At 51.4% G+C, this 24206-nt stretch overlaps 1 protein-coding gene across 2 annotated transcripts; it reads left to right on the plus strand.

The window, feature by feature from the left end:
• TM6SF1 (transmembrane 6 superfamily member 1) lies at window positions 1-24072 on the plus strand. Of its 2 annotated transcripts, none has more exons than XM_079764130.1 (10): window positions 1-362; window positions 6900-7003; window positions 7995-8092; window positions 9302-9405; window positions 11861-11943; window positions 13842-13963; window positions 16188-16292; window positions 17814-17911; window positions 18082-18201; window positions 22454-22591. In XM_079764130.1, exons 1-9 carry the CDS (start codon window positions 271-273, stop codon window positions 18176-18178), a joined length of 903 nt encoding a protein of 300 aa, XP_079620256.1. In that variant the 5' UTR covers window positions 1-270; the 3' UTR covers window positions 18179-18201; window positions 22454-22591. The 2 variants fall into 2 exon arrangements, with proteins under 2 accessions (XP_079620256.1, XP_079620255.1); XM_079764129.1 differs by having other exon boundaries at window positions 4-362; window positions 17814-17906; window positions 22454-24072.
• The last annotated feature ends 134 nt before the right edge of the window (window positions 24073-24206 follow it).

Genomic DNA, 24206 nt, shown 5'->3' on the forward strand with positions numbered 1-24206 from the left:
CCCCGGGCAGGACGCTGCTGTCGCCGCCCCTCGGCGGGCCTGGCGCTCCCGTCTGAGCCCCGGCCCCCGGGGCTGGAGGACCGCGAGGGCGCCCCCTGGGTGTGCGCGGCCGCCCTGCGCCCCGAGCGGAGCGGAGCGGTGCGGGCGGTGCGGGCGGGCGGAGGGGGCGCTGTGAGCGCGGGGCCCCGGGCGCTCGGAGGGCTCCCGCCGGAAGCAGGGGGCGGAGCGGCCGCGCGAAATGCGGTGAAGGGCGAGCGGCGGGTGGCGGCGATGAGCGCGACGGCGGCCACCGGGGTCTTCGTGCTGTCCCTCTCGGCCATCCCGGTCACCTACGTCTTCAACCACCTGGCGGCCCAGCACCAGTGAGTGGGCGCACGCGGGTGGGGTTGGAGGATGTGCGTTGGGGTTGGAGCGCGGCAAACTTTTCAGATGGGGTTCCTGGGTCGCCGGCCTCCAGGGCTCCGGGCTGGACAGGGAAGGGGAGGGCGGGGAGGGGTGCAGAGGGGGAAAGGAGGTGCCCGGGGCGGGGGGGGGGGGATACCCACCAGGGTCCTGGCTCAGGCTGGCATCCTTGCCATTGCGCGCAATTCTGGGCCGGCTGCTGGGGACCCGCGCAGTGCCAGGTCCCCGGGTGCAGGGATCAGGAAGGCGGTGCCCCTGCCCTTGAGGAGCCCGGGGCAGGGGTGGAGGCGGGAGGACACACCGGCGGCGAAGTGCCCGGCGCGCTAGCTGTGCGCCCTGCCTGCCTGGCTCGGGGCGCGTTTTCCCAGGAATGTTACCATGTATGGACACACACAGACTTCTCATGTCTCTTTAATGTTAGGAACTGTTCACAATGATAGCAGAGCTAGCCCTGAACCGGGGGGGGTGTGGTGGGGGGGGGGGGGCAAAGACCTGGGTTCCAGGCCCGACCTGGGCACTGAGGGTGTGTGGCCTGGCCTCAGTGTTCTGGTCTGTCCAATGGCCTGCACTTGGCATTCTGTTGGCAGGACCCGCAGAGACGGGTGGGATGGGGGAGCAGGGAGCCAGGGGGAGGGAAGAAGGGGGGGTAGAGGGGGCTGTGCCTGGCTGCTGAGGAAATGGGTGGGGCCTCAGGTGGCCTCAGGTGGGTTTGGTTCAGAGCCCTGTCCCTGGGGGTGGGGTGGGGGGATCCCTGGCTAAGTGACCCAGCAGCAGCAGCAGCTGCAGGCCTGCCCAGCGTCGGGAAAGATGCCAGGCTCCTCGCCGGCTGATGTTCCCCGTTTGCGGGAGGAGGAAGTAACCTGTGTTGTTGCCCACAGCAGCAGTTGGTGCTAAGGAAATTGCATCAGACTGGAGACGGCAAACCCCCCTCCAGATTTTTCAGGCTGCGGAGAAGTGTCTGCCCACAGGGCCGTGACTTCCTCCTCGACGGCGGCTCGGGCCGCCACTGGCTGCCTCCCGTGCCCAGATGGCACCCATCCATCCGGAGCGGTCCCCTGCACCCCTAAAATGGCACTTAAAGCAATTCAACTAATATTTATTGAGTGCCTACTGTATACTTGGCACTGTTGTAAGTGTTGGGGCTATACCTGTGAACGAACCAGAGACGACTGGGGAGGCCGTGTGTGGAGACAGACAACAAATGAAACGGGGCAACACACACGATAGGGTGACCGGGAAGGGAACGGGTTAGTCAGGGAGGGCTTCTTGGAGGAGGTGACCCTTGAGCTGCAGGAGGTGGCCACGGGAACGTCTGGGGACAGAGCCTTCCAGGTAGGGGGACAGTGCAGGGAGAGGGAGGTGGCTGGTGACGGGGGGATGTTTTGCAGGGAGAGTCGCCGCTTAGCTTACCGGAGGGTGGTGTGGGGAGGATGACCCTGAGGTTTTGGCCGGAGCCACTGGGAACGCGGTGATGGCATTTACTGAGAACTGGTATCCTTGAGCACACTGCTGAGCCCTGTGGTTGTGAATAATTGGTTCCATCCGTTCTTCCCATCCGCCTGCAGGTTACAATCCCAGTGGCCTGGGACCCCTCCCTCTTCTTCCTCCCCTCCCTCCTTCCCGCTGTCCCCTTCCCCGGAAGTCAGGGATGGGGAACCTTTTTTTTCTGCCGAGGGCCATTGGGATATTTGTAACATCATTCATGGGCCCTACAAAGTTATCCACTTAAACATTAGCCTGCCGAAGCCGGTTTGGCTCAGTGGGTAGAGCGTCGGTCTGTGGACTGAGGGGTCCCGGGTTCGATTCCGGTCAAGGGCATGTGCCTTGGTTGCGGGCACATCCCTGGTGGGGGGTGTGCAGGAGGCAGCTGGTGGATGTTTCTCTCTCATCGATGTTTCTAGCTCTCTATCCCTTCTCCCTTCCTCTCTGTTAAAAATCAATAAAATATATATATTTTTAAAAATTAGCCTGATAGCCTTAGTCAGTTTGGCTCGGTAGATAGAACATCAGCCTGCAGACCAAAGGGTTACCGGGTTCGATTCCGGTTCAAGGGCAAGGACCTGGGTTGCAGGCTCCTCCCCGGCCCGGCCCCTGGTTGGGGTGTTGTGCAGGAGGCAGTCCATCGATGTGTTTCTCTCACATCGATGTTTCTTTCCCTCTCTCTTCCACTCTCTCTGAAATGAATGGAAAAATATCCTCAGGTGAGGATTAAAAAAAAAAAATCAGCCTGCTATATTTAGTCAAACATTTAATAAGCTCACCCCTAATGCCTTGGCAGGGCCAGCCCAAATGATTTCTCGGGCCTTACGTGGCCTGCAGGCCGGACGTCCCGCCCCTGCGTCAGTCCTGGGGCTGGGTTAGCATCTGTCCCCTCTGTCCCGTCCCCCCTGGGACCGGTCCTCTCCGAACTGGACCACAGCAGAGCCTCCCTTCGGGGCTTCCCTGCCTGAGGGCCCTGCCCCCCAGCCCAGCCCCGCCCCTCATGCTAGTGCTGCAGCCACACTGGACTGCTCTGGGACCTTGGGCATCCCTTAACTGTCCTGACTCTTTTTAAAAATATATATTTTATTGCCCTGACCGGTTTGGCTCAGTGGATAGAGCGTCGGCCTGCGGACTGAAGGGTCCCAGGTTCGATTCCGGTCAAGGGCATGTACCTTGGTTGCAGGCACGTCCCCAGTGGGGGTGTGCAGGAGGCAGCTGATCGATGTTTCTAACTCTCTGTCCCTCTCCCTTCCTCTCTGTAAAAAAATCAATAAAAATATATTTTTTAAAAAAGAAAGAGCAGATTAGGCTGAGGAGCCAGAAAAGGGATGGGGTCTCTGTCTGTCTTTGTCTCTGTCTCTGAGACACACACACACACACACACACACACACACACACACACACTCGGCTCATACACACGCATACACGTCCCCTCTCACTAGGTTTCTGTTCTCCTGTTTTCAGAAGGGCATCGGTAGCCTCTGCCCTCCTCCAACCCCCCATCCCAAGACCAACAGCTTTTCCACCCTTGGCTTAGTCAAAGCCCTCCCCCTGCCCCCCACCCTCCGGTCCTGCTGGGCCCATCTCTCCCTGTTCTGCGCAGGCCCTGCACGTGGCTGTCCCGGGGGACACAGACGGTGTACTGCCCCAGTTTCCCCTCCATCTTCGCTCCTCTAGAGGATGCCCTGCACCAGCTTACACGGCCCTCTGTGCTCCCGAAGGGCGCCCGCTCCGCGATGGTGCTGCTGTCCGCTGGGGTCTTCGGTAGCAGCAGGGATAGGGGTACCCCCTGGCCACCGCCCGCCTCAGGCTGTGAGGAATATGCCCGTCGGCTTACATGGTGCACAAACTATTGACCTCATCACGGATGCTTCAGCTCAGCATCATGTCCCAGCTCTAGATCAGCTTCCTGCCCCACCCTCTCCTCCATCGGCAGCTCATTCCCGCAGGAGGAGCCTGGAGTATCCGCGGATGTTCACCTCTAGAAAGTTCCTATGTCAGTCTCCTACCTGGACACCACAGTCATATTCATTCTTATCATTAAATTGTGTCATCCTTCCACCCATCCATCATCCATCAATCATCCATCCATCATCTATCCTTCCATTGACCCACCATCCATCCATTCATTCATCATCTACCATCCATCACCCATCATCCATCCATATGTCCATCCATCATCCCCCACCCATTCTCCATCATCCATCCACTATCCACCATCTATCATCCATCCATCCATCCATCCATCCATCCACCATTCATCTATTCATCCATATCTCTTTCCTCGCTTCCTGTCCCCCTCATTCCCTCCCTCATCCATTCACCAATTTTTACACCTTAACAGGGGTCCTCGGGCAGACTTTCAGCATCACCCTCATCCGGGTATATTAAAAAAAATGTGTATGTTCCCATTGCCCTGCCCCTGAAGCATCTTTTTTTTTAAAAAATATATTTTATTGATATTTTACAGAGAGGAAGGGAGAGGGATAGAGAGCTAGAAACATCGATGAGAGAGAAACATCGATCAGCTGCCTCCTGCACACCCCCAACTGGGGACATGCCTGCAACCAAGGTACATGCCCTTGACCGGAATCGAACCTGGGACCCTTGAGTCCGCAGGCCGACGCTCTATCCACTGAGCCAAACCGGTTTCGGCCCCTGAAGCATCTTGATTCTGTAAGCCTAGGGGGTAGCGGATACCCAGAGCCCACTCCGCTCCCTCTGTGTCCTGGAGAGATGGCTTTCTGCACCTGTGGCCCATCTCCTTGGGACCCATCTCCCTGCAGGCTGGATGGGTCGCTTTCCGACCTTGACGTCGGGGGCAGATTTCTGAGGGGTGCCTGGCTCACATCCCAGGGCAGGCGCACGGGGTGAACCTCAGCAGGGGTTTGTCCCTCAGTGACCAGAAGGCGTCCGTGGGCTGTGGGACCTGTGACTGAGAAGGGTGCTTTCCAGGGGTCCCAGGGCCGTACGGCGAAGGTTTTCCAAAGTCTGCATGTTGAGGGTCTGGAGGGATCTCATCAGAGAAGTGCTGCTTTTGTGTTTTTGATTTTTTAAAAAATATTTTTATCACCCTAACCGGTTTGGCTCAGTGGATAGAGCGTCGGCCTGCAGACTGAAGGGTCCCAGGTTCGATTCCGGTCAAGGGCATGTACCTTGGTTGCAGGCACATCCCCAGTGCGGGGTGTGCAGGAGGCAGCTGATCGATGTTTCTCTCTCATCGATGTTTCTAACTCTCTATCCCTCTTCCTTCCTCTCTGTAAAAAATCAATAAAATATATATTTAAAATAAAATAAAAATAAAAAATATTTTTATTGATTTCAGGGAGTTAGGGAGAGGGAGAGAGAGAGACAGAAACATCAATGATGGGAGAGGATCATGGATCGGCTGCCTCCTGCAGGCCCCACACTGGGGATCGAGCCCGCAACCTGGGCGTGTGCCCTGACCGGGAATCGAACCTGGGACCTCCTGGTTCATAGGTCGATGCTCAACCACTGAGCCACACCGGCCGGGCACAAGCGGTGCTTTTGGCTGCTCTCTAGGGCTGTTGAGGCTCTGGAGTGGGTCAGGCCGTGCCTCCCGTGGAACTGGAAACCCTGTTGGTCCCAGAGGTGTGAGAGGGAGAGTGCCTCTGTGGGACCTGCAGTGACCTCCAGGGTGGGAGAGCTCAGAGTCCGTTGAGATGGGTCCCCCGGTAGATAGGCCCTCTCCTGTTCATCCACAGTGCCTGGCACATAGCGGGTGCAGAATATATATATATATATATATATATATATATATATTCCTCCATATGTCTTTATTTTTTATTTAAAATATATTTTATTGATTTTTTACAGAGAGGAAGGGAGAGAGAGAGAGGGTTAGAAACATTGATGAGAGAGAAACATGGATCAGCTGCCTCTTGCACACCCCCTACTGGGCATGTGCCCGCAACCAAGGTACATGCCCTTGACCGGAATCGAACCTGGGACCCTTGAGTCTGCAGGCCGACACTCTATCCACTGAGCCAAACCGGTTATGGCCATATGTCTTTATTTTTATTTGTTAATTTTTTTTGTTAATCCTCACCTGAGGCTATTTTTATATTGATTTTTATTGATTTTATTATTATTATTATTATTTAAAATATATTTTTATTGATTTCAGAGAGGAAGGGAGAAGGATAGAGCGATAGAAACATTAATAATGAGCCCTGACCGGTTTGGCTCAGTGGATAGAGCGTCGGCCTGTGGACTGAAGGGTCCCAGGTTCGATTCCGGTCCAGGGCATGTACCTTGGTTGCGGGCACATCCCCAGTGGGGGGTGTGCAGGAGGCAGCTGATGGATGTTTCTCTCTCATCGGTGTTTCTAGCTCTCTATCCCTCTCCCTTCCTCTCTGTAAAAAATCAATATAATATATTTAAAAAAAAATAATAATGAGAGACTCATTGACCAGCTGCCTCTTGCAAGCCCCCTACTGGGGATCAAGCCTGCAACCTGGGCATGGGCCCTGACCGGGAATCGAACCGGGGACCCTTCAGTCTGCAGCCCGATGCTCTATCCACTGAGCCACACCGGCCAGGGCCCTCTGGTACCTTTGATGATACACGTGGCCTGTGGCTCTTCGTCCCCCGGAAAGTGTGCGTGTGTAACTGTGACTCCAGGTGGTTCCTGGGGTGTGGTCCCAGGGTTTCCCGCTGGCACTGAGGGAGGTGGCCCGTCGGCCTCTGAGGGGATAGGGGCTGGAGGAGCAGAGGCAGCAGCCGCTGGGACACATCACCTGTGCCGGGGGGGGGGGGGGGGGGCGGGGGGAAGAGGAGGAGAGGGGGTGGCTGACAAGAGAATGAGTTGCTGGTGGCTCTGGTCCCCCAAAGTCTCACGGGGGCGGGGCAAGAGGGGCCACGGAGCTGCAAAGAAACGTCACTCACGCCGCCAGCGCTTGGGCCGCGGGCAGAGGCCGTTCAGCAGCCAGGAAATCCCCGGCTCCGGCTGTTTATTTTGCTAAGTGGCCACCTCCCTGTCCTGGTCCTTGCAGCTTCTGGACAATTGTAGGGGTCGCTGCCCTCATCCTGCTCCTGGTGGCCCTGCTGGCTCGAATCCTCGTCAAAAGAAAACCACCCCGGGACCCGCTGTTCTATGGTATGTCTGTCTGCCCCCTCCCCCCGCACCCCCTACCTCCCTCCCCTCCCGGCAGGGGAGCTGCTGTGTCCACTGAACAGCTCAGCAAGGTGGCCTCCGTCACTGTCCCTCCGTTCACTGTCCCTCCGTGGCGGTGAGTACTGTGGGTAAAGTGGCAGGAAGTGGAGGAGTATTTCAGGGTGACGTGGCCCTCTTCTCCAAGCTACCCCTCTCCCAGGCTGTGGACCCCACCCGCTCCCAGTGGGAAGCCCAGCAACGAGCTGGTACCCAGTCCCCTCCCAGGATTTCCTTCATTTTTTTAAAAAAATAAATTTTATTGATGTTTTACAGAGAGGAAGAGAGAGGGATAGAGAGTTAGAAACATCGATGAGAGAGAAACATCGATCAGCTGCCTCCTGCACACCCCCCACTGGGATGTGCCCGCAACCAAGGTACATGCCCTTGACCGGAATCGAACCTGGGACCCTTGAGTCCGCAGGCCGACGCTCTATCCACTGAGCCACACCGGTTTCGGCTGGCCTGTCCTCTTAAAGCCACCATCCCTTTCACATCAGCCACCGTCCGTCTCTAGGATCTCCAGTGCGGTGTCGGGCAGACACGCTAGACACATGGGGAGTTGGCCTGTTTGGGAATGAACTCTTCTGAGTCATTACTTTAAACCTGGTCGTCACCTCTATGCTTCGGCCACTGGTTACAGGGTTTGTCCAGGTGGGTGCAGGTGTGGCCCTGGGCATCCGCCTGTAGGGAGCGGAGGAGGCTACAGAGTTAGGGGGCGAGTTTGTCATTCTTACCCCCGGGCGGGGGTCCCCTCGGTGAGCGCACGTGGGCAGCGATGTCAGACCCACGACCCAGGCGGAGATCCCGCTGCGTGTGCCGGGGTATGGCCTGCTGGCCCGTGTGGACAGCGTCCACGGGACCTTCTAGAAAACGTTAAAACGGTCCGTGGCATGGTCTCCCGGCTGCTGCGTGTACACCGCTGCTCTCTCCCCAGTGTACGCCGTGTTCGGCTTTACCAGCGTGGTGAACCTCATCATAGGCCTGGAGCAGGATGGAATCATCGACGGGTTCATGACGCACTACCTGCGAGAGGTAAGGCCCCGCTTTGCGGTTCTGAGCCCTAGGCCCCAGGGCCAGCCTCCTTAACCTACACTTAATGGACAAGACGAACTTTACATGAATTGAGAATTTGTGTAATATTATTAAAATATCACTACATCTGAAAGGCCAAGTTCGTCTTACGCATATACCAGTAAAGTACATCCATGATGAGAGGTAATCATCGTCCCATACGCCAACGTCATAGGTCGGAGCTGAATCACTGAGCCACGCCAGCCGGGCAACAGTAGGCATTTAAAAAATATATATATATTTTATTGATATTTTACAGAGAGGAAGGGAGAGGGACAGAGAGTTAGAAACATCGATGAGAAAGAAACATCAATCAGCTGCCTCCTGCACACCCCCCACTGGGGATGTGCCCACAACCAAGGTACATGCCCTTGACCGGAATCGAACCTGGGACCCTTCAGTCCGCAGGCCAATGCTCTATCCACTGAGCCACACCAGTTTCGGCAACAGTAGGCATTTAAAAAAAAAATCCTCATCCAAGGATATGGCTTTTTATTATTTATTATTTATATTATTTTTTAATCCTCACCCGAGGATATTTTTCCATTGATTTTTAGGGAGAGTGGATAGAGAGAGGGAAAGACAGAGAGAAACAGTGATGTGAGAGAGACACGTCGATTGGTTGCCTATTGGTTGCCTCCTGCATGAGCCCCGGCCAGGACCTGGGCCCGGGAGGAGCCTGCAACCGAGGTAAACGCCCTTGACCGGAATCGAACCCGGGTCCTTTACGGTCCACAGGCAGATGCCCTATCCGCTGAGCCACACCAGCTGGGGCTCAAGCTGTCCTTTCCCCTTCCTACCGATCTCATGATTTTATGAGATGCAGCGTAGTTTCCTTTGAGCAGACTTACACGCATCAGTTCTGTTGTGTGTGTGTTTTTTTTAAAAAATATATTTTATTAATTTTTTACAGAGCAGAAGGGAGAGGGATAGAGAGTTAGAAACATCGATGAGAAAGAAACATCGACCAGCTGCCTCCTGCACACCCCCTACTGGGGATGTGCCCGCAACCAAGGTACATGCCCTTGACCGGAATCGAACCTGGGACCCTTGAGTCTGCAGGCCGACGCTCTATCCACTGAGCCACACCGGTCAGGGCCGTTCTGTTGTGCTTTACACGCGGTGCCCGGGTCCCAGGTAAAGCGGGCTCCCTCTCCATGCTCCCCTCAGGGCGAACCGTACCTGAACACGGCGCACGGGCACATGATCTGCTACTGGGACGGCTCCGCCCATTACCTGATGTACCTGGTGATGGTGGCCGCCATCGCATGGGAGTAAGTGACTTCGCCGGTGCGTGCGCCCCCGTCGCCCTAGCAACCGATGCGTGGGTAGGTAAAGGGGGACGCCGAGGCGAGTGGACAGACGGGCGTCCCGGACTGAAGGCTGCTCCTTGGAGATGAGTCAGACAGACCCGGCGGCCCTTGGCACCTGGCTCGCGGGTTACCCCTGCGGCGGTGGTGGCTCGGGCAGACCTTAACTTCCTGATTCTGTTCTCTTCTGAGAGCAGTGTCTTTCAGGAATTTAAGCCCAGCACATCCTTTTTATTTTTTATTTATTTATTTATGTATTTTTAAAATATATGTTATTGATTTTTTTTACAGAGAGGAAGGGAGAGGGATAGAGAGCCAGAAACATGGATGGGAGAGAACCATTGATCAGCTGCCTCCTGCACGCCCCCCACTGGGGATGTGCCCGCAACCAAGGTACATGCCCTTGACCGGAATTGAACCCAGGACCCTCTGGTCCGCAGGCTGATGCTCTATCCACTGAGCCGCCCTGACTAGGGCCATGCATTCTTCTCTTGCCCTGTACAAGGCTGATGTTTAACTGGACCAAATGCATGCCCTGTGCGCACCCCCTACCCCCGAATCGTGAACTCAAGGACAGCTCCAGCTAATTTTTGGACTTTCCTAGGCACCAGCCTCCCTCTTCTCAAGCTCTAGGTATTTCTGAGGATGCCCGGGCTCTGCTTGGATGCTGTCAGGAGTGGGCCAGAGTTTCTGCAGCCCTGTTAGCGTCCACCGGGAGAGAAGGCTCTTGCCTGTACTGACAGTCCCAGTCATGTGAACGGGCCTCCCTCGAGGGCTCTATGGGTTTGGCTTGGGGAGTGGGGGTGGGTGGGGGCAGGGTGGGGACGGGGCAGGAAGCACACAGTTCAGAAAGGGAACCACACTCTGTTCCGGCTAAGAGTCTCCTTTGGAGTGTCTTGGAGCCCCTTATGGAGGTGGGTTATAGGGATATCAGTTGAAAGATCTGTTTGTCACCATCACCTATGAAGAAGATTAGGGGTATATATCACTTAAAAAAAAAAAAATATATATATATATATATATTGATTTTTAGAGAGAGAGGAAGGGTGAGGGATAGAGAGATAGAAACGTTGATGAGAGAGGAACATCATCAATGGGCTGCCTCCTGCATGCACCCCCCCCCCCCCCCACACTGGGGATCCAGCCTACAACCTGGGCATGTGCCCTGACCGGGAATCGAACCGGCGACCTCTTTGGTTCCTGGGTTGATGCTCAACCACTGAGCTACACTGGCTGGGCTATATCTCACTTATTATCTTTACCTTTAGGGGCTCTGGCCAAAATTCTGTGACACCAGGGAAAGTCCACTTCCCATCTCATCACTCGTACTTCCAATGATTTGGGCAGTGGATCCATTTTCCGTTCTTTTCTTTTCTTTTTAATATATTTTATTGATTTTTTACAGAGAGGAAGAGAGAGGGATAGAGAGCTAGAAACATCGATGAGAGAGAAACATCAATCAGCTGCCTCCTGCACACCCCCTACTAGGGATGTGCCCGCAACCAAGGTACATGCCCTTGACCGGAATCGAACCTGGGACCTTTCAGTCCGCAGGCCGACGCTCTATCCACTGAGCCAAACTGGTTTCGGCTTCCGTTCTTTTCTTTTCTTTTTTTAAAATATATTTCTTTATTGATTTCAGAGAGGAAGGGAGAGGGGTAGAGAGAGAGATAGAAACATCAATGATGAGAGAGAATCATTGATCGGCTGCCTCCTGCACGCCCCCTATTGGGGATCGAGCCCACAACTTGGGCATGTGCCCCTGGCCAGAATCGAACCCGGGACCCCTCAGTCCATTGGCCGACGCTCTATCCACTGAGCCAAACCGGCCAGGGCCGGCTTCCGTTCTTTTCTGAGCCTTCTTTTTTGTTTCATACCTGAGTGAAACGCAGGACTCCTTTCGCAGTGACGAGGGCGTGTGGCCTACAGGTTAGGGTAGCAGTGAAGTTCCTATTCAAAGAGACAGAGCCCTGGCCGGTTTGGCTCAGTTGACAGAGTGCCGGCCCTTGGACCGAAAGGTCCTGGGTTCGATTCCAGTCAAGGGCACGTACCTTGGTTGCAAGTTCCCTGGCCGGGGTGTGTGTGCAGGAGGCAACCAACCGATGTGTCTCTCGCACATGAATGTTTCTCTCTCTGTGTCTCTCCCCTTCCCTTCCACTCGCTCTACTAGTAAAAATCAATGGGAAAATATCCTCGGGTGAGGATTAGCGAAACAAACACAAAAAACAAAATAACAAAAGGAGACAGAGCGGGTTCTGTGGTTTGTCACCCATGGAAATGGAGGGTGAGCACGAGGGTTCCCTGTGTCCGGGTTAGGACTCTCCCGTAGGTTTCCGTCCGTGGACTTTGTTAGGATAAAGGTAACGCCGTGGCTCATCTTTGGCAGGTGGCATGCTAAGCCAAGGTCTTCTCGTTACAGGGAGAGTTACAGAAACATTGGCCTGTACTGGGTCGGATCGATTATGATGAGCATGGTGGTTTTTGTACCAGGAAACATCGTCGGTAAGAAACTTGATCTTGAAATTCACTTTCCTTTTCTGAAACGATGGGGATTGCTTTTAAAGAGAGATGCTATTTTGGTTGTCCCAACACCAAGTCATTCCGAGCTTACCAAAAAGCTGTTTTGTGCAATGATTCCTTTCCCTGCCCCTATTGAATCTTACCTTGAAAAATGCTTTTGAGTAGTTTTCAGAAATGTACATTGAGCAACGAGGCAATTTTTAAAAAATATTTTTATTGCTGAAACCGGTTTGGCTCAGTGGATAGAGCATCAGCCTGCGGACTGAAAGGTCCCAGGTTCGATTCCGGTCAAGGGCACGTACCTTGGTTGTGGGCACATCCCCAGTAGGAGGTGTGCAGTCGGGGGTGGGCAGGAGGCAGCTGATCGATGTTTCTAACTCTCTATCTCTCTTCCTTCCTCTCTGTAAAAAATCAATAAAATATATTTAAAAAAATATTTTTATTGATTTCAGAGAGGAAGGGAGAGGGAGATATAGAAACATCAATGATGAGGGAGAATCATTGCTTGGCTGCCTCCTGCACGCCCCCTACTAGGGATCGAGTCCGCAACCTGGGCATGTGCCCTCGACTGGAATTGAACCTGGGACCCTTCAGTCCCCAGGCCAATGCTCTATCCACTGAGCCAAACCGGCTAGGGAAATTTTTAAAAAAATACATTTTTACTGATTTCAGAGAGGAAGGGAGAGGGAGAGAGAGAGAAACATCAATGATGAGAGAGAATCATTGATTGGCTGCCTCCTGCACGCCCCCTACTGGGGATCGAGCCCACAACCCGGGCATGTGCCCTTGACCGGAATCGAACCTGGGACCCTTCAGTCCACAGGCCAAAGGTCCATCCACTAAGCCAAACCGGCTAGGGCACAACAAAGCAATTTAATATCAGTGATGCCTGACTTTGAGAGGGGTTTGAAGGGGTTAAGTGTTGTGTTTGTGGCTACATGCAGTGTGCAAATACTTCTTACAACTTTTGTGGTGTGCAGAGTGGGGCACAAGTAGTGGATAGCTGTGAGTACATGAAACAGAGTCTATCCTTGTATTGTTATTTATTAATTACTGTCATTTTCTGTACAAAAAACTGTAAACCTACTTTCCCTCTGCCCTGTATATAACTCTGCCACACTGTGGGAACTCAATATATGCCCTTGAAAATGAAGTACTCTTTAAAGCTAATGTAAATGAGGTTATTTATGCATGCGGGAAATCAGGATATTCTACATACACCTTAAAAATACTGTAGCCGGCAGTGGATAGAGCGTCAGCCAGCCTGCGGACTGAAGACTCCCAGGTTCAGTTCCGGCCAAGGGCACATGCCCGGGTTGTGGGCTCGATCCCCAGTAGGGGGCGTGCAGGAGGCAGCTCATCAATGATGCTCTCTCATCATGGATGTTTCTCTCTTTCTCCCCTTCCCTTCCTCTCTGAAATTAATAAAAATATATTTTAAAAAAATACTGTAGCTGGGACATACCTATTAAACACCCAAGTTTTGAGTTGATCTGGTTTTTCTTTTCCTTTTTTAAAAAATATATATATTTTATTGATTTTTTACAGAGAGGAAGGGAGAGGGATAGAGAGTTAGAAACATCGATGAGAGAGAAACATAGATCAGCTGCCTCCTGCACACCCCCCACTGTGGATGTGCCCGCAACCAAGGTATGTGCCCTCGACCGGAATCGAACCCGGGACCCTTCAGTCCGCAGGCTGACGCTCTATCCACTGAGCCACATCGGCTTCGGCTGATCTGTTTTTTTCTGGTTAAAAATATTGTCTGGTCCATAGCGAAATTTTAGATGACTGGAGATGGGGAGGTACCCTACATGGTGCTTGTGTTTACATATGCTTTGGGTAACCTTCTGACTTTCCCTTTCTCTCTTTTTAAACAGGGAAATTTGGGACACGCATTTGCCCTGCTTTCATCTTAAGCATACCGTACACGTGTCTTCCTGTCTGGGCCGGCTTCAGGATCTATAACCAGCCACCGGAATATTGCCATTACCCGTCCAAGGTGATTTTTATTAAGTCAGATGTGACCCGTCTTCACGCTGGCAGGGCGCACTCACGTCCACGGGGCCACTGAGCCGTGCGCCGCCGGGGACTGGAGTTTTGGGGACTGCGATCGGCGTGACTGTGTCGGTTCTGCAGTGTCTGTCACGCCTGTCAGTTCTGGTGGCCAAGACTGTCTGTCCGATGGCGCCCGCTTCCTGGGCCAGGGGTCCCCTGAGCTGCTCCCCTCACGTTCTGCGTGTGCGCTGAGTGCGGGGTTGGTCTGGGCCAGGGGTCCTCAAACTTTTAAAACCGGGGGCCAGTTCACTGTCCCTCAGACCGTGGGAGGGCCGGACTATAGTTTTTAAAAAAAACCTATGAACAAATTCCTATGCACACTGCACATATCTTATTTTGAAGTAAAAAAACAAAACGGCAAAAACACCCGCATGTGGCCCGCGGGCCGTGGTTTGAGGACGCCCGGTCTGGGCTGTGGGTGGCCTGGAGTTTGAGCACCTGGGCACCTCTTCAGAGATACCTGTGCCTTTACTGTCCCCAGGGGAGGCTGGAGGGATACTGCGTTCGAGGTAGCACACACAGCCCTAGGGTAAGGTGACCAGATCGTCCCGCTTATTTGAAATAGGGACTTTTTATTTATTTATTTATTTTATTTTGTTATTATTTTTAAAATATATTTTATTGATTTTTCACAGAGAGAAAGGGAGAGGGATAGAGAGCCAGAAACATCGATGAGAGAGAGACATCGACCAGCTGCCTCCTGCACACCACCCACTGGGGATGTGCCCGCAACCAATGTACATGCCCTTGACCGGAATCGAACCTGGGACCCTCCAGTCCGCAGACCGACGCTCCATCCACTGAGCCAAACCGGTTTCGGCTGAAATAGGGACTTTTTAAAAACGCCGTGGGACGCGGGACAAATGGTTAAAAATCGGGACTGTCCCGCCAAAAGCGGGACGATCTGGTCACCTGACCCTAGGGTCCGATTACCAGGAGATCCAGGCACATGGACACGGGCTATAGGACACCTCTGCGGTACCTCCCTCCCATTCCAGCCAGGTGTCAGGGTGAAAGTCCTGGCCGGCTGCCCTGGACGGTTTGGCTCAGTCCCGGGTTCGATTCCCGTCAAGGGCACGTACCCCGGTTGCAGGCTCCTCCCTGGCCCAGACTCTGGTCGGGGCTCGTGCAGGAAACAACCAATCGATGTGTTTCTCTCACATCCATGTTTCTCTCTGTCTTTCCCTCTCTCTTCCACTTGCTCTAAAAATCAATGGGAAAATGCCCTTGAGTGAGGATTAACAACAACAAAATATCAACAATAAAAAAATAATATTAAAAAAAGAATAAGTTCTTGAAAAATACATTTTAATTCACAAACATTTCGTTTGTTCACATTCAGACGTCTGCCACGTAGACTGAGGTTGGCACACTGACAACTGGAACCCCTAACATCCTTTTTTTTAAAAAAAATATATAGTTTTATTGATTTCAGAGAGGAAGGGAGAGGGAGAGAGAGAAACATCAATGATGAGAGAGAATCATGGATCAGCTGCCTCCTGCACGCCCCCTGCTGGGGATCGAGCTTACAACCAAGTACTAGGTGCTCTTGACCCGAATTGAACCTGGGACCCTTCCATCTGCAGGCTGATGCTCTATCCCCTGAGCCACACGGGCTAGGGCGATTTATGGTTTATTTTAAAAATGAGTGTGCCTTATATTTGTAATCACACAAAAGAAAGCTATTTCAAGAAAAAAAAAAGTGGACTCAGAGCCAGAGGGGCCCTTTGAGATCACGTGGCCCCATTTGCTCATTTCTTTCTTTCTTTTTTTTAAATATATTTTATTGATTTTTTTACAGAGAGGAAGAGAGAGGGATAGAGAGTTAGAAACATCCATCAGCTGCCTCTTGCACACCCCCTACTGGGGATGTGCCCGCAACCAAGGTACATGCCCTTGACCGGAATCGAACCTGGGACCCTTGAGTCCGCAGGCCGATGCTCTATCCACTGAGCCACACCGGTTTCGGCCCCATTTGCTCATTTCACAGAGGAGGAAACTGAGACTTGAAGGGGAAATGATTGTCCTAAAGTTTCACGGCTGGGGGTGGTGATCTGAGTTGGGAGTCTTCACCCTCTCCCGTCACCCACCGACACCCTTGCCTCCGTGGACCCCTGGTTCTCCCCTGGCCCCCTGACCTGCTCAGCGGTTACAAACTCTTGTTTTAGGTCGTTCAAGAAGTCCAGGCGAAGGACCTGCTGAGAAGACCATTTGACTTCCTGTTGGTCATATGCCTCCTCCTGGCAACTGGATTTAGCCTGTTTAGAGGCTTGGTAAGCAGAACAGAGCAAAGTAACGTGCGTCTCAGACGTCCTAGCACGCTGACCTGATAGTCCTCGCATTAGGCCCTGGAGGGGTCAACCCCACACCTCCTCTCTCGGGCGGGGGGGGGGGGGGGAGATGGCTATTCTGGGCTGCTTCGTGCCACCTCCTTCAGGTCCTTAGATCAAGCTCTACCCAGAAGTATCTTCCCTCCGCCCTCGCCAGCTTGGCTCAGTGGATAGAGTGTCGACCTGCAGACTGAAGGGTCCCGGGTTCGATTCCGGTCAGAGGCACATGCCCGGGCTGTGGCCTCGATCCCCAGTAGGGGGTGTGCAGGAGGCAGCCGATCAGTGATTTTCATCATTGATATTTCTATCTCTCCCTTCTTCTCTGAAATAAAAAAAAAGTATATATATTTTTAAAAAGTCCTTAAAAAAAAAAAATAGAAGTATCTTCCCTCCCTTATTAAAGGGCACCTGGAAAAGGAGTCTATTTTGGTTCCTTTGATGTTTCCGTTCGCCTGGGCCTCGTCTGCTCCCAGGGTACCTGCAGGGTCCCTTCCCCGTTCACGGAGGACCTTCTCCCCCACGTAGTTTTTGTTAAAGAGCAAAGCTGTTTGTGACTAACGCTGGAACATTTGGCCTCATCAGCCAACAGAAGAGCCAGCTGTGACTGCATCTTTTTTTGTTTTTGTTTTTAAATACATTTTTATTGATTTCAGAGAGGAAGGGAGAGGGATAGAGAGAAAAAAGAATGATGAGAATCATTGATTAGCTGCTTCCTGCTTGCCCCGTACTGGGATCAGGCCTGGGCATGTGCCCCGACCGGGAATCGAACCTGGGGACCTTCAGTCCGCAGGCCAACGCTCTATCCACTGAACCACACCAGCGAGGGCTGGGACTGCATCTTTTTTTTTTAAAATTACTTTATTGATTAAGGTATCACATATTTGTCATCAAACCCCCCCCCATTCCCACCCCAACCCCCCCCCCCACGTATGCCCCCACCCCCCTGTTGTCCGTGATCACTGGTTAGGCTCATATGCAAGCACACAAGTCCTTTGGTTGATCTATCTCCCTTGTCCCCACCCTCCCCTACCTTCCCTCTGAGGTCGGACAGTCTGATCAATGCTGTTCTTGTTCTTCAGTCTGTGTTGTTCATCATTTCCCCTAGATGAGTGAGCTCATGTGATACTAGGAATACACTTATAGGAACCGAAAATGAGACAAGCAATAATGGTTATGCTGAGAGGCAAATGAATCAGTCTGTAGTGAGTTTCTTTCTGGGCCAACAGTTCTTTTGAGTCCCGATTTCTATGTCCAACAGATCTATATGTGTACATAACAGCAATGATATTTCAGTTCTGGATGGACAAATGGTGGTAATGCAGGTCCGACCCTCTCTGGTTTGGTCCTGGGCAACCTGCAGTGACGCACAGCTGCTGACTGCTAGTATGGCAAGGCATGGTCAGCGTCTTCCATCTCTGGACTGTTGGGACTGCATCTTGATAACGAATTCATTTCTGTTCCCAGATTGCCCTGGACTGCCCAGCTGACCTCTGCCGGTTTTATACCCAGTTTCAAGAGCCTTACCTGAAGGACCCTGCCGCGTACCCTAAGATCCAGGTCAGGTAGTTACGGAGCCTAAGGCTTTTCTCTCTTCGCTCTTGGAGAAATGGGAGCGCGTGGTTCCGCCTGGGAAGCGGGAATGAACACGCTCACCTTTGCCAAGTGTCCGTGTTCTGTGCTCTTCCTGGGGCCAGGCCGGCCGGTTGGTGGTGACGTTTCTCTGTTGATGCAGATGCTGGTGTACCTGTTCTATTCTGTCCCCTACTTTGTGGTGGCGCTTTACGGACTGGTGGTGCCCGGATGCTCCTGGATGGCTGACCTCACCCTGATTCACGCGGGAGGCCTGGCGCAGGTACCTAAGAACGCGCTCCGCTATGCACGCTGACTGGGCATTGGGCTGTCCTGGTTGAGTACCCGAACACACCGCTGCTTGGTGTGTGTGGGTAGGACATACTAATTGGACATGTCTCCTTTGTGCCTTTTTTTTTTTTTTTTAAATTTTGATTGATTTCAGAGGAAGGTGAGGGGAAGAGAGAGAAACATCAAGGATGAGAGCATCATTGACGGGCTGCCTCCTGCACGCCCCTTACTGGGGATCGAGCCCGCAACCTGGGCATGTGCCCTTGACTGGAGTTGAACCCAGGACCCTTCGGTCCACAGGCAGACGCTCTATCCACTGAGCCACACGGGCTCGGGGCCTCTTGGTTTTGGGGTTCCTTAGAAGACGTTTCTGCTGACCTATTTTATTTAAGCCTCACGGTAACCGCCTGGCGGGTGCTCCATCAGGGACACAGATGAGGCCCCGTGAGGTTGTGGGGTTTGCCCACCGCCAGAGGCAGCAGGTGGTCCCGCTGTGCACGGTGCCATGTACCAGTCTCTCAACCCCAGGGCCACCAAAGAGAACTGAGAGCTGGTCACTTGAAGATGTCCTTCTAAATGTGAGGTTTTGGAATTCCACTGTACTGTCCTAGACAGAACCAGAGGGGACTAATTTTATTTATTTTTTATTGATTGATTTCAGAGAGAGGAAGGGAGAGGGAGAGAAAGAAACATCAATGATGAGAGAGAATCATTGACTGGCTGCCTCTTGCAAGCCCCCTCCTGGGGATCAAGCCTGCAACCCGGGCATGTGCCCTTGACCGGGAATCGAACCGTGACTCCAACTGTGACCTCCTGGTTCATAGGTCGACGCTCAACCACTGAGCCGCGCCATGAGGGCTAGAGGGGACTCATTTCAAAGGGTCTGCTCCTGGGAAGCAGAACCTGCCATTCTGCTCCTCCCCCGGCTGTTAGCCCCGCCCTGGGCTCCAGTAGGTGCTCACTGAACTGCAGATGGAACCAGCTATGGAATGACTTCACACAACGTGCATTTTTTACGAAAAAACAACCAGCCAAAACAACTTGCTCTTACGAACAGGGAAGAAAATGAAGGCATTGCACCTTTTATTTTCTTACTGTCGGTAAAAGAACCAAATGAACTTATTTTCCAGCGTATAAGACGACTGGGCGTATAGATTTTCCTGGGTTAAAAAGTCGTCTTATACGCCGGAAAATACGGTACTTTGTAGGAGCTTAACTCGTGGTATAATTCTTCACACCTCCCATCCCCTCCCCTTTTACACCTGGCCCTCACTAGGTCGGCTTAGCGCTGTCTCAAGAGTAATCCTCAAACCCAACACCTTTTCTTTTTTCCTAATCCTCACCCGAGGACATTTTTCCATTGATTTTTTAGGGAGAGTGGAAGAGAGAGGGCAAGACTGAGAGAAACACATCGATTGGTTGCCTCCTGCACAAGCCCTGACCAGGGCCCGGGCTGGGGCGGGGGCTGCAACCAAGGTCCGTGCCCTTGACTGGAATGGAACCCGGGACCCTTCGGCCTGCAGGCCGACGCTCTATCCACTGAGCCACACCAGCTTGGGTGCTATTACAGTTTTTATTGTCAGAAGTTCCAGTAAGAGTCTGGAAGGGAAGTGCGTTGTGTGACTCAGGAGGTTCGTTTGCTAATCTGCAGCTGTGCATATTGTGTCTCATTAGCTACAAGTCAGAGAGCAGGGAGAAAGTTTTGGGACAGCTTCACAATGGGTTTGGCAGGGAGCCCGGCACGCCATCCAGTTAACACACTCAGGGCCACGGGAGCGGGAACGGAGCCAGCCAGTCAGGCAACGCCCTTCCCACAGTACACGTGTCTGTAAAGACAGAGACACCGAACCCCCGTTTCAGAAAATCAGGGTTTGAATCCGGCCTCTAGTACAGAAGACAATATGCACAGCTGCAGATTGTTGCCAACCTCTCCATGATGGCTGGCACTGCCCCACATTGGGTGATTTTTTGTGGCGCGTACAAGTGTCTATAAAGACAGAGACACCAAACCCCCGTTTCAGAAAATCAGGGTTTGAATCTGGCCTCTAGTACAGAAGACAAAGTGCCGTATTTTCCGGCGTATAAGACGACCCCCAACTTTTCCAGTTAAAATACAGAGTTTGGGATATAAGATGACACCCGGTGTATAAGACGACCCCTGACTTTTGCGAAGATTTTCCTGGGTCAAAAAGTCGTCTTATACGCCGGAGAATACAGTATGTATATTCAGACAGTTACTGAAAATAGGCTCTAGGGAAAAACAGTGCCGGGGACCAAGCTCCGGTCCCGGGTCCCGGAATGTCCACAGCAGCGGCCCCGCCAATGCCCTGTGCTCTCAGGGTCCCCTGGCTCCGAAGCCCGGAGGTGAAACGCTGAGCACTGGCTGGGTTGGCCTGGAGCCTGCCGCTGGGGAGGGGTGTGGGGGGCAGAGTCCTCTCAGGGCCTCACGGGTCACAGCGCAGAGGTGTCCTCGGCAACACCACCTCCAGACAGAAGCAGAGTTGTACCAGAGGCCCCCGGAACGTAGCAGTAATTCGTGAAGGCGTAGGCTGTGACAGCATCGTCATTGATATAGATCCACACACACGCGCCGCTTAAGGAAGTGGGTCCTTTTCTTAGGAGTAAGGTCAAGCCGAAACCGGTTTGGTTCAGTGGATAGAGCATCGGCCTGCGGACCCAAGGGTCCCAGGTTCTATTCCGGTCAAGGGCATGTACCTTGGTTGCGGGCACATCCCCAGTAGGGGGTGTGCAAGAGGCAGCTGATTGATGTTTCTAACTCTCTATCCCTCTCTCTTCCTCTCTGTAAAAAATCAATAAAATATATTTAAAAAAAAAAAAAAGGAGTAAGGTCAAGGGCTCAGGAACATCTTCCTCTGTCAGCTGCTCAGCAGAATGAACAGATTTCAGAGGGAAGGAAAGAGAAGACAACTTGTATGTATTTAAAGCAGATGGGTTTTTTCCTCGTGGCTTCTGTGCCTTCTTTTGATTGATTGTATCATCTTTTGTTTCTTCACTTGGATCCCGATGAATCTAATCCACCACTGATTACATTCAGATTCCCAATTCTTTATTCATGGTCACCTTGAATTTCACTAAGACATGAAACCGAAATGCAGACTCCACGACTGCATTTTGTAATGACACAAGGATCCTGAGGAAATCTGCTCACAGAAGCCTTTTGCTAATGCAGTTTCCCTGTGTTCTTATGAAAAGCATCAAAAAAGACGCTTTTTGGCACACGCTGATGTATGTTCTGAACAAGCACAGAGGTACAGATGGGAAGTGCTGGTCTTTCCGTTCTGTACAATTGGATTTGAAAAGGTCGCCTGCGTGTACCCTTGCCATTTTACAGGGCGCAACCCTAACCCTGCCCCACCCATGCTGGTTAACGACCCCATCTCGCAAAACAAACCTTGGCGTTTTTTAAGTTGCGTAAGAAACAAATACGTGAATAAATAAACAAGCAAAAAATACATCATCAAGGGCTCTGAGCTTTTGCTCCAGGGAGTAGGTAAAAGACTGATACATGAAACCGAGGTCCCCAGTGCTGCTTTTTAAATAGTTATGCTAAAAACCTTTTAGCCTTCTCAATTCCGTACTTCCTTCATTTTTTTTTGGTTAATCCTCACTCGAGGATATTTTCCCATTGATTTTTAGAGAGAGGAAGAGAAAGAGAGAAACATCAATATGAGAGAGACACATGGATGGGTTGCCTCCTGCACGCATCCTGACCAGGGCGGGGGAACCTGCAACCAAGGTACGTGCCCTTGACCGGAATCGAACCCAGGACTCTTCAGTCTGGGGGCCGACGCTCTATCCACTGAGCCAAACTGGCTAGGGCTGCACTTTCTTCATTTTTATGGGAACACATTTTGTGAGCCATAACTGAGTCGCATTATAGGATCCTCAGAATGCAAATCAGAAAAAACAAAACAAAACAAACAAAATCACCTGAGATTTGATTCAGATTTTTCTATCACACTGACCTACTAATGTTTGCTACGGGGCCCTGGATGGGTCATAAAACAGCTGGTATGATAAAGCCACGCTAAAGCAGGTATACTTTATTTGAACCGTTCCGTCCAGACTGGCCCTACGTTCAGTGACATATTCAAGACTACGGATTGTTCAAAAGCACTAGTCTTTGAGGGCATAGAGACAAGGTCTGAATGAATGAGTCAGAACTCACCGCGCATCCAGCTGGTCACAAAATTCATGCCTGCCCCTTTTCTTTGCCGCAACAGGCCCAGTTTTCTCACATCAGCGCTTCTCTTCACGCTAGAACTGCTTACATCTACAGAGTCCCCGAGGAGGCGAAAATCCTCTTTCTGGCATTCAACGTAGCCTATGGAGCCCTCCCTCAGCTCCTGGCCTACCGCTGCATCTACAAGCCAGAGTTCTTCGTCAAAGCCAAGGCAGAGGAGAAAGCTGAGTGAAAACCTGACTTCCTGTGGCTCTTATCTCGACGACGGGATTTGGACATCCTGGTTCTGGGGTTTCGTCTCATTCCACTCCCTTCCCATACACCCACACTGTTCTGCACTGAGTATGTGAGCTATATATGGGGCTGCGGGGGTCAATTCATTTTTATTTTGAAGGAAAGCTGAAGTTATTGAGAGAAACAGTTTAAAGAAATATATTCAAAATTCTTTTGGGAATAAACTTGACCATCTCAATGTTCTGTTTGCACATACTAAATATGTGTGAAAAATGACTATTTAGCTCCTACAACAGTGAGCATGGAAACGAAAGTATTCAAAAGTGAATATGGTTTATGCGTATGAAAAATTCAAAATAGCAAATTGAGATTGGAAAATACTTTTGCATATAAGATGTCTATGTTTCATTATCAACATCAATATAAAAGGCAAATTATCAGAGTATTTTACAATGTTATTTGAAAAATGTTTTCCCAGGGAAAGTATATTACTTACTGCTGTTTTAAAAACTGCTCTCACTAAAATGTTTCTGTGAGTTTAAACAGCTAAGGAGGGATCGATAACTTGATCATTATCCTTAATGGAATACTTGTTTTACTGGTGAAAGGAGAGATTTCTATTGTATTTCTGTGTATATTTTTAATAAAATTATTTTTGACCTTTTATGATGACAAATCTTATTTAATGTGAAGCATTCTTCTCATACGGTTTTGTAGTTTATTTTAAAAATCTGTCATTTATATGTTCCAATTCAAAATGCCACCTACATTCTCCTTATGCTTTAGTGTCAGCAAAACACTAAATAGGATGAATCGTTTGATGAATCAAACTTCATTAATTTTAAATTAAATTAAAATGCTCAAGATTAAACAGACATTTAAAGAAAAAGAACTGGATTGTCATTTCTACTATCTTTTTTTTTAATCCTCACCAGGGGATATTTTTCCATTGATTTTTAAAGAGAAAAACATCGAAGTGAGAGAGATACATTGATTGGTTGCCTCCTGCATGCCCTGACCAGGGCTGGGGAGGAGCCTGCAACCGAGGTATGTGCCCTTGACGGGAATTGAACCCGGGACCCTTCAGTCTGCAGGCTGACGCTCTATCCACTGAGCCAAACCAGCGAGGGCATTTCCTACTGTCTTTTAATGAACTTTCACATTTGGAGGTGAGAGTGAGAACAGTGTAAGAAAGAAAAGTATTTGCTGAATGAAAGAACCCACAGCACAGGTGCCCCCTCAGAGCCCGAGGTGGGGGGCGGGGCTTTCACCGTCACCATTCTGAATGGCCCTGGGCCTTTACAGCTTCTCACATTTTGTCTTCATGTCATTTATTAGCTCTTCGCCAAAATAGAAAAGTAGAAGAAAACAGGGTCCAGAGAAAAACCCGGATCAAGTCAAGGGTCTGAGCTTAGGGTCAGTGAGCTGGTAAGTATCTTAGACGTATAAGCAACCACAGGCCATCCCTCCCCCTCCCCCCAGTGTTCACAAAAAACCCTCGCAGCCCGGAGAGAGTAAGAAAATAAAACCCTCACCTGCACTGATTCTATTGCCAACTT

This window comes from Cnephaeus nilssonii, assembly GCF_951640355.1.
Source record: "Cnephaeus nilssonii genome assembly, chromosome: 24".
NCBI lineage: Eukaryota > Metazoa > Chordata > Mammalia > Chiroptera > Vespertilionidae > Cnephaeus > Cnephaeus nilssonii.